General features: G+C 38.6%; 1 protein-coding gene across 1 annotated transcript in view; it reads right to left on the reverse strand.

Annotated features, from left to right (window-relative positions):
* Positions 1 to 10,386, reverse strand: part of LOC107752159 (ATP-binding cassette sub-family A member 1) — a 37,341-nt gene that overhangs the window by 14,511 nt on the left and 12,444 nt on the right. Inside the window, 16 exon segments of the mRNA XM_074560216.1 lie at positions 175 to 277; positions 593 to 795; positions 1,125 to 1,182; positions 1,893 to 2,113; positions 2,193 to 2,330; positions 2,448 to 2,587; positions 2,991 to 3,122; positions 3,236 to 3,407; positions 3,523 to 3,636; positions 3,888 to 4,092; positions 4,270 to 4,491; positions 5,749 to 5,971; positions 7,407 to 7,583; positions 7,694 to 7,899; positions 9,138 to 9,452; positions 9,554 to 9,693. Of these exon segments, the coding sequence (XP_074416317.1) occupies positions 175 to 277; positions 593 to 795; positions 1,125 to 1,182; positions 1,893 to 2,113; positions 2,193 to 2,330; positions 2,448 to 2,587; positions 2,991 to 3,122; positions 3,236 to 3,407; positions 3,523 to 3,636; positions 3,888 to 4,092; positions 4,270 to 4,491; positions 5,749 to 5,971; positions 7,407 to 7,583; positions 7,694 to 7,899; positions 9,138 to 9,452; positions 9,554 to 9,693 (2,769 nt within the window).

The following is a 10,386-nucleotide window of genomic DNA, read 5'->3' on the forward strand; positions in this document are numbered from 1 at the left end:
AACAGATTTGTAAAAATCGTATTTCATGTGATTTTTTTTTTTTTTGCTGTTTTGCAGATTTTTTTTTCATTGCTAAATATGCTCGATTCCAATCAAATATGCACAAAAATCAGATTTGGACTGACAGTCTGAAAAAGGCTATTGGCTCATCAGGTACAGATCATATTCATTCACCTGTGTCTCTGTCCTCCGATGGCACCCCCTGGTGGCCTGGAGATGCTGCTGGCTCTTCAGGGTCTGCATCCACACCTGTCTCCTCTGCCACACGCAGAAAGATCTAAAATATAAAGGCAAAGCTAAATATTACAGTCTGACGAAGCCCCTTCTGCCTCCACATGGCAAGAAGACATATTATGTTACAACAGCAGCCATGAGAATAAGCACTCTCTACTTAGTACCGGTTTATTTTTAGCTAACGTTTGGACCCACAAAGGTTTAAGAGGGATTTCCTCTCTCGGCGCCAGAATGGGATAATGACTGGCTGTGGACAGACATGTATACCACAAATTTGAACTTCAGTGAGGGGTAAATCCTTTTACAGTAGGAATTAATCAGTGGGTGGGGACAAGCTGTTGCTTCAGAGCTGTCTCACCTCTTCTAATGTAGTGTCTGACAACCCATAACTGACTACACCAAACTCGCCCTGCCGTTTATCCAGTTCGTTCAGGAAGAGGGCGAGACTGCCGTCCTCTGAGGCAGCATGGGGCAAGTTGATGACCGCCTCTCTGCCGATGTCCTCCACCAGCTGAGCATCAGGGACATACTGCTGTGCAAGAGCCATTAGGGCGGCAGCATCTAAAACAAGAAGGTATCAGAGCCCTTACACCAGGGATGGGCAACTCAGGCACTCATGATCCACTTTCCTGCAGAGTTTAGCACCAACCCTAATCATAAACACCTGAAGAAGCTAATACAAAGTTTTCAGGGTTACTAGAAAGCTACAGGCAAATTAGTTTGATCAAGGTTGGAGCTAAAATCTGTGGGAAAGTAGATCCCAAGGGCCAGAGTTGCCTGGATTTAAACAGCATGGCAACACTACACACTAGAACAGATGTCAGACAGCTTAGACAATTTCTTAAGACATGTGATGCAAAAAAACCCTTGCAAGGCAAAGCTGTACCTACTGAATCCATTCTCTTCACTGCCCAGTCCTGTGTCCTCACTTAATGAGGAATCGCTGTCCTGAAACACAGAGACCTGGTGAATATTATGCAGAAAGGCGGTGTACAACTGATGCACTACTGCCAGGGCATTTTCACACCTGGCTCGTTTGGAGCATTTATTTCAGAACCTGGTGGGTTTTCTCCCTTTGGTTCATTTTGGCATATGTGAACACGGCAATAATGCTCAGATCCACACCAAAACAATTGGTCTGGTGGTCTCACCAAAGTGGTCTAACCCCGATTCAAACCAAACTTTCGAGCAGTTTGGTTGTGGTGAAAAAAGCAATCCGAAGCAATCAACAGAAAAATATGCCAAGCTGTATAACTCATTGGAAATGCATTATATGTAAAAAAGCAGCAGTGGTTGATTCTGTGGATTATCACATTAGTTATCGCAGTTAAAGAAGAGCTCCTCTTCACCTTCCCGTGGAGCTGACTTGTCAATCCATCTTAAAGGATGGCACTATCAGCGGAATCCCGAAACATGTATTTGACCAATAAGTGGATAGTTTTACCTGCGTGACTTACATAAACACATTTTGATATGCTTTGAAATTTTGCCTTTTGAAAGCAAACTGAGCCAAGAAGAAAAAACAACATTGTAACAATTTGGGTCCCTGTTTTGGAATGAAGCAAATGATCTACAGCTCTGAAAATGTCCTTAAGGTACTCAATAGGAAATGGAAGATAGTCCCTCTTGGCATCTGATGTATATGTGGGTCATCTCACCTTGGTAACTACAGTTGAAGGGAGTTTGCCAGTGCTGGTGCTGCTGGGTGTACTATGCATCTCTCTCTTGACCAGCGTAAGGTAGTATCCTGTACCAAGACGTGCCTTGAGGAAGAGTGGTGTTCCACAGCAGCACAGCTTTCCCTGGGAAATGATTGCAATGCGGTCACCGAGGAGATCAGCCTCATCCATGTAATGTGTGGACAGAATGATGGTGCGGCCTGAAATCCAAAGGGCGTTTAGTCTGGTAGCTCACAAACCAGTAAATAGTCATTTTTCAAAAGCAAAGTTTTAAAAGACCTTCACGGTATTTGAGCAGAAGGTCCCAAATCCCACGACGGGAGTAGGGGTCCACACCAGCTGTGGGCTCATCCAAGACCACAACCTTTGACCCGCCTATGAAAGCGATTGCAACAGACAGTTTCCTTTGCATGCCACCTGCCAAGAAAGACAAAAAATGCCCAAGTAAAGCTGAGACGTCACGGTTGAGAGAACACCATAACAGACATTGAACACCTGAATAGATTTGAAATATATATACATTTGTTAATCTACCTGAAAGGTTTTTGGTCTGCTCATGTCGTTTGTGTTGTAAGCCCACATTCTCCAGAAGAGAATTTATCTCCTTCTTCACCTCCCCCATGCTCATGCCTTTCATTCGACCGTAGAACCACACATGCTCCTCCACCGTCAGGCTTCAGTGACATACAAGAGAACACCAATAATGTTAAACATACAGAATGTTAGTATAGGAAGTATAAGCTTGACTTGTGGCAACACAAATGTTAACTATTACGATTGAAAACAAGTGCTGTGGTATCATGTTAATAATGTTGGTTATTACATTATATTATAATGATGATTATTGTGATTTTATTGCCATAGAATAATAATTAATTAGTAATTAGTGTCAAAAAGCATAAATAAGACAAACATGAAAAATCAGTTACTGATAACCAGACACTTCAGTATAAAAATAATCAGTATAGGTATCAGCTATAAAAAAAAATAACATCAGTGGTCTCAAAGTAAAATTACCACAGTACATGTAAAATTATCATGATATCACTTTTTAATTTTTGTTGACTGCTGCCCTACATGTCAAAGAGGACATTGTGCTGGGGACACACTCCCAGAGTCCTGCGGATCATATCCATATCTGTGCGAATGTCCATTCCCTTCACATATATCGTACCAGCACTGGGAGGAAACAGTCCTGTTAGAATGGACCTGTGAGGCAAATAATCATGAAGTATTGAATGAGTTAATCAATTAGTCAGAGCTTGACAAAGATTTTGAATGAAATATTAGATATTTGTAATGAACCATTTTTAAGCTCTCACATAGTGGTTGTTTTGCCAGCTCCATTATGACCTAGAAAAGATGTTATTTGGCCCTCATAGAACTTTATGTTAAGGTGATTGACAGCAAGCTTAGCCCCTTTTTTATAAATCTTCACCAAGTTTCTTATGGAAACTCCCAGAATGAGGTTTGTCGGTTCAGCTTCAATCCGATCTGTAACAAACATTGCAATTAAGAAATATTTAATCAAAAACATGCTCCATGCATCGCACAAATACTGAAAACTTCTGTATTTCAAATATTGTCACTTATAGTTTGATGCTCTTACCATCGGGTTCATCTCTAGGTGCTGGAGGAACAGGCAACCCCACCTCTAATGGAACCCCACCCCAGTAATTGAGCTGGAAGATAAAATACCACGGTCTGGGGATCCCATACTGCCCTGTTGAACATATCCAATTATTGTAATATTTTTACGTTTGTTTAAATCATATATTTATGCTTAATAAACCAAGTTATAAAACAAACTGTATTTGACATGTACCAACATGTTACTGTGATTGTATCAGATAATAATGCCATGATACTTTGATGCTGTATTGTATGTGAACATACAGACAGAACCTCAGCGACACACCACAGTTAGAATTGCATGTGTCTGCTTTTGCGTTTGCTCACAGAAAGATGCTTTACCTGGAAAAACAGCTTCAATGTACCAAGTGGCCAGTGCATAAATGACAGCATCGGCATACAGCATCAAAATGGAGATGGTGAAGTTGTAGCTGTCTCCCTCCATGGGGCTTGATCTCAAGTTGAACCAGTGGATCCCCACACCCTGCTCTTCATACTGCGAGAAATACTCACAGCCAAAACCAAAGGCTACTGGAGACAGGAAGCTCTACAGGGAAATAAGTCATCACTTTAAACATCTGAAATACAGGGTTTATTACGAACAGGCAGAAATGTAATTTATTTTCTAATAATCTTCTCCTTTGCAGCTCTCAAATCACATTCCTGTATATACTCTTATATGTGTTGCGTGAAGATGCCAGGGAAAGTAGATGAAAGCTCTCACCGCTAGGATCCTGTGTGTGCTGGTGAGATATTCCCTCCAGGCCACACACAGCACATACGGCAGGTAAAGGGTGAAGTAAATGAGTCCTCCACACGCTGCTGCCAGGTTAGCTCTTGAGAAGAATGTGCTGATGAGGAAGCAAAGCATGATGGTGGCTGTAGCGAATGCAGCCAGGAAGAAGAAAACAACAGTCGGGTCACTGTAGGGTAAGATATCGCCCCACTGCAGGAAAGAAGAGAAGCAGAAACCTCAATCAGGGTATATTCATGTCAATGAATCTTTTGATAACTGAAAGAGAAAAAAACGAGTACTATGGGCTCAGGAGAGCTTTAAGTTCCTTTTCACACTATCAGAGTTCACCTTAAGGGCGGCGATAAGGAGTCCAGCACTGAAAAGGAAGGGCAGGTAACTGCTGATGAACCAGCTGAGCCACAGCATCCCAGAGCTCAGACCCATGATACGCATTGTCTCCTTCAGGCGAGCCTCTTTCTCATAGACCACACCTTTTATGATCATAGCCACAGAATAGATCCACGCCAGTGTCATAAACAGAGGCAGAGAGCGATTCAGGACACGTAGGAACCTAAGAAAAGAGGATAACGGCAAGTGCCCAAAACTAAGACAAAAATGTGGCCAAGTTCTAAGAAATATAATAATAAAAAAAGAAAATCTCAAAAGAAATATAAAAAGAATATGATATAATACAATATAAAAATAAATATAAAACAAACAAACAAAAAAAAACCTATTAATGTATGTAGCACAAAGTTTTTGATGTACAATCTCTATTCCAGAAAAGTTGGGACGCTCTGTAAAAAGCAATACATTTAAAAATCTGTGATTTGTTAATTCTCTTTAACTTTTATTTAATTGACAAAAGTACAAAGAAAAGACAGCTTCCAATGTATTTTGTAAATATAAACAATTTTTGATTTTGATGGCTGCAACACACTCCAAAAAGGTTGGGACAGAGGCAAAATAAAAGTGACAAGGTTATAGAATATCCAAATTAAACCGTTTTAAAACAGTTCACATTAAGCAGGTGGATTGGTAATAGGTGAGAGCATCATATTTGGGTATAAAAGGAGAATCTCAGTCTTGGCAAGCAAAGCTGGATCATGGCTTATCACTTTGTGCATCAATAAATGCAACTTGAATCTCTGTTACTCTAGGAGAAAGCTATACATCAATTCTATGCAGTGATGCTGCTGGGTTCTCTGGGCCAGAGCTCATCTCAGATAGTCAAAAAGACTGTAAATGTGTGCTGTGGTCAGATGAGTCCACATTTCAACTGGTTTCTAGGGAAAATGGACATGGTATAGGGCTGCAGCAGAGCAAACGGCATGGGTGACTGGCATATGTGCAACCTCAATCAGGGTATATTCATTTCAATGAATCTTTTGATAACTGAAAGAGAAAAAAACGAGTACTATGGGCTCAGGAGAGCTATAAGTTCCTTTTCACACTATCAGAGTTCACCTTAAGGGCGGCGATAAGGAGTCCAGCACTGAAAAGGAAGGGCAGGTAACTGCTGATGAACCAGCTGAGCCACAGCATCCCAGAGCTCAGACCCATGATACGCATTGTCTCCTTCAGGCGAGCCTCTTTCTCATAGACCACACCTTTTATGATCATAGCCACAGAATAGATCCATGCCAGTGTCATAAACAGAGGCAGAGAGCGATTCAGGACACGTAGGAACCTAAGAAAAGAGGATAACGGCAAGTGCCCAAAACTAAGACAAAAATGTGGCCAAGTTCTAAGAAATATAATAATAAAAAAAGAAAATCTCAAAAGAAATATAAAAAGAATATGATATAATACAATATAAAAATAAATATAAAACAAACAAACAAAAAAAAACCTATTAATGTATGTAGCACAAAGTTTTTGATGTACAATCTCTATTCCAGAAAAGTTGGGACGCTCTGTAAAAAGCAATACATTTAAAAATCTGTGATTTGTTAATTCTCTTTAACTTTTATTTAATTGACAAAAGTACAAAGAAAAGACAGCTTCCAATGTATTTTGTAAATATAAACAATTTTTGATTTTGATGGCTGCAACACACTCCAAAAAGGTTGGGACAGAGGCAAAATAAAAGTGACAAGGTTATAGAATATCCAAATTAAACCGTTTTAAAACAGTTCACATTAAGCAGGTGGATTGGTAATAGGTGAGAGCATCATATTTGGGTATAAAAGGAGAATCTCAGTCTTGGCAAGCAAAGCTGGATCATGGCTTATCACTTTGTGCATCAATAAATGCAACTTGAATCTCTGTTACTCTAGGAGAAAGCTATACATCAATTCTATGCAGTGATGCTGCTGGGTTCTCTGGGCCAGAGCTCATCTCAGATAGTCAAAAAGACTGTAAATGTGTGCTGTGGTCAGATGAGTCCACATTTCAACTGGTTTCTAGGGAAAATGGACATGGTATAGGGCTGCAGCAGAGCAAACGGCATGGGTGACTGGCATATGTGCGAAGGTACCATTGACATGGCACATATTGGAATTGTACAGAGACATCTACTGCCATCAAGATGACGTCTTTTATAGGAAGTACATGGTTGTTAGATCAAGACAATGCCAGGTCTCATTCTGCATGTGCTATAACAGCATGGTTTCGTAGACACAGAGGGAATGTGTTAGACTGGCCTGCCTGCAGTCCAGATCTGTCTCCTATTGAAAATGTATGACCGGTCATGAAAAGGAGAATCAGACAACGACGATCCCAGACTGCTGAGCATCTGAAGTTTTGTATCAAGTGAGATTGGACAAAGATTTTGCTTGCAAATCCTCATTTTATCCTCAATTCCCAAAGAATTAACCAATGTAATTAAAAGAAAAGTTGTTGTGACAACAGTGGTAAACATGCCATTGTCCCAACTTTTTTGGCGTGTGTTGCAGCCATCAAAATCAAAATGTCTTTATATTTACAAAATAAAACTAAGTTGGCCAGTGAAAACATTGGAATTTTTTTCTTTGTACTTTAGTCAATTAAATAAAGGTTAAAGAGAATGAACAAATAACATACTTTTGATTTGATGGCATCTCACAAAACGTCCTAACTTTTCTAGAATTGGGGTTGTACATCGTGGAGTAACATGTGGTGTGAAACTGAAGAGTGCAACTCACATGTCATCAACAAAGCAAGGGTAGGGCATCTGTTGCACATATATGCCCGTTTTTGGCTCTTTACCGGTGAGCAAATGTGTCACAGCTCTCTCAACTAAATCCTGTACGTAAATAAAACCACCCCAAACATAGCGGAGGTCACTGAATGGCTCAGCAGCCGGGCCTGGATCCCAAAATCTGTTACATAATGAAACATGATATCAGCTTCATTAAGCAATTGGCCATGGAAGTGTTACATTAATCATTTTTCTGTAAACTTAAGTTTATGTGTGGACATTTCAGCTTACTTGTCTTTGATCTTGTTTGTGCGGGTTACATCGTCTATGTCCATGCGGATCTTGTACTTGACATGAGGAGGCAGGGAGGATGCTGAAGGGTCTGGAAGGAGGAAGACGATTCCGGCCCAAAACTGACGATCTTCCAGCAGCTCTAGGGCTCGTTCGACCATCTCACCCTCCGTGGCCAGACCCTCCATTTTATTCAAAGAGAAGCACTGGAACAATAGAGGGTATAGACAGACAACGGTCAATACAAAAGCAAGCTGTTGACAAAATATGACAATAACTGCCTGGCTCTAAAGCATCTTAGATCCATTAAAAGTAGAAATCGTTATCCATAACACTTTTATTTCAATTAATAATATAGTTTTTTAACCTAATGTCTATGTGCAACATGTGTTACATATTTTTGGTAATGCACCTACATAAATTATTTATTCAAATTTGAGCAAGTTCTCTATATTGTTCTTTTTCAAAGTAGAAAAACATCTGGTTATTCATTACTGGATCATTTGTGAGGGTGAAGTCATCACTATGTATATGACAAATCTGGACATACTAAATATTATTTATAATATGTTGTATGCCAATATTAAATACAAAATTTGAAAGCAAATAGCATGGATATTATAGGCAATGATTTGTGGTGGATTTTATTGAATCATGAGTTTTAAATGGACCTTAAAGTTGTCTCTTCCCTTATAAACTTTCATTACTATCCCCCTTTTGTCTAGTTTTATATGGCATTTTTTTATATGAATTGAATAAATAAAAAAAAGATTTTATGTTTGTTTCATTATGCTTTCTGTTCTTTTCTTTTCTTGTATATTTGTTTGGTCTACTTTGAATGTATATGTGTATATGAAAAATACTTCAAAGCAATATTAATCATCCAACAAAGGACAAGAAAAAAACTTTATAGGCAATGATTTGTGGTGGATTTTATTGAATCATGAGTTTTAAATGGACCTTAAAGTTGTCTCTTCCCTTATAAACTTTCATTACTATCCCCCTTTTGTCTAGTTTTATATGGCATTTTTTTTATAATATGAATTGAATAAATAAAAAAAAGATATTATGTTTGTTTCATTATGCTTTCTGTTCTTTTCTTTTCTTGTATATTTGTTTGGTCTACTTTGAATGTATATGTGTATATGAAAAATACTTCAAAGCAATATTAATCATCCAACAAAGGACAAGAAAAAAACTTTGATTAAAAAGTAGTAATTAATTGTATAATAATAATTAATAAGGAAAGCAAAATGGTACACGTTACAGTGGTATAATGTTTTACATAAAAGCTATTTCAAAATATTAATAAATACTATTATATTAGGCCATACCAGTGTTTTAGGACATAAACATGTCCCTTCCTAGTGTACAGATAACAAGCAAAAACAATCAGGTTTACTACTTAAGCTGGTCGTAACATGAGCTGCGGATTTGCAAGTACCTTAGTGAGTTCTGAGAGAGTGCTGAAGGTGTTGTTTAAATCCTGATACAGATCCAGCCATGTGGGTGGAGCCCCATCCCTACGAGGTGTATCTGGGTCAGGCGTTGAAAGGAACCGTGAAATGCGAGAGGCCGTCCAAGAAGTGTTCTGAAGACGTAGATTCACAACTACTGCCACCTCAGGCCTTCTCAGAAGATCCTGCAGAAGCCGAATTTCTACACTGCTCTCCATGAAGGTTTTGATTCTGGGAGCCACTTCCTGCCACGCCTCCTGCATGTCATTCAGAATCTGGAAGTCCTGAAATGTTTTGTTTACCTAAAGGAACAAGAATGTCAGGAAAGAACCAAAGACATCCCATTTTTGGACAACAGACATATTGCATAATAAACAAGGGGCTGAGCGGAAGGGGGCGGTACCTCTGACATGACCATACGGGTGACTGGTGTGTCTGGTGTGTATAGCAGCTTTCCAATAAACACTGGTTTGATGCTTCGCCACACAATCCGTGAGAGAGGGTTCGACTCCAGACTTCGAATCAGGTTTTCACAGAACGGAGCTCAAAAAAAAAAAAGGCAGGATTTGTTACTCTACAAACATTTCTACGGTTTCATTGTCAAAATAAAAGTTGTTATCATTTTTATCCATAGTGTGTAGAGTTACCCTTGATGCCCAAACTAAATAGGAATATGCTTTTAGCCTTGAGTAGAGCAACTACTGTGCATTTGAAGTGTAGGAGTCTGAATCTTACGTCTGTAAACTAATCCAAATATTTCAATATTATCTGATACATTTCTTCAAGGTCTCATACGCAAATAAAGAAAATAAAAAAATGGCTATATACTAAGACCCTTAAATGTTTTCTGCTCACTCAAATAAAAAATAATGCCAGTAAACAGGGTTTCTGCAGGATTTTTAAGCTCAAATTTAAGATTTTTTAAAGATCTTTTTTAAGACCTGCACAAATAAAATTAATACCATATAAGCGGGGTAGGGCAATGTAGTACCATATTAAACTGTAAACTTACTGTAAAAAGCTTAATTTAATCAGTTCAGATACAAGTTTTCACAAAAACAAAGTTTCATAAAATGATAAACTTTACATTTCAGCCTTTAAACCATTGTTAAGAAAACAGATGAGTCAAAAGTATTAATTATTATATTAATTTAAACTATTATTATCAATAAATTATTATATCAATGAAATAACATAAATTAGGGGTGTGCGATATTGACAAAAAAATGATATCTC

This window comes from Sinocyclocheilus rhinocerous, unplaced genomic scaffold, assembly GCF_001515625.1.
Source record: "Sinocyclocheilus rhinocerous isolate Xijiao unplaced genomic scaffold, SAMN03320098_v1.1 scaffold621, whole genome shotgun sequence".
Classification (NCBI taxonomy): domain Eukaryota; kingdom Metazoa; phylum Chordata; class Actinopteri; order Cypriniformes; family Cyprinidae; genus Sinocyclocheilus; species Sinocyclocheilus rhinocerous.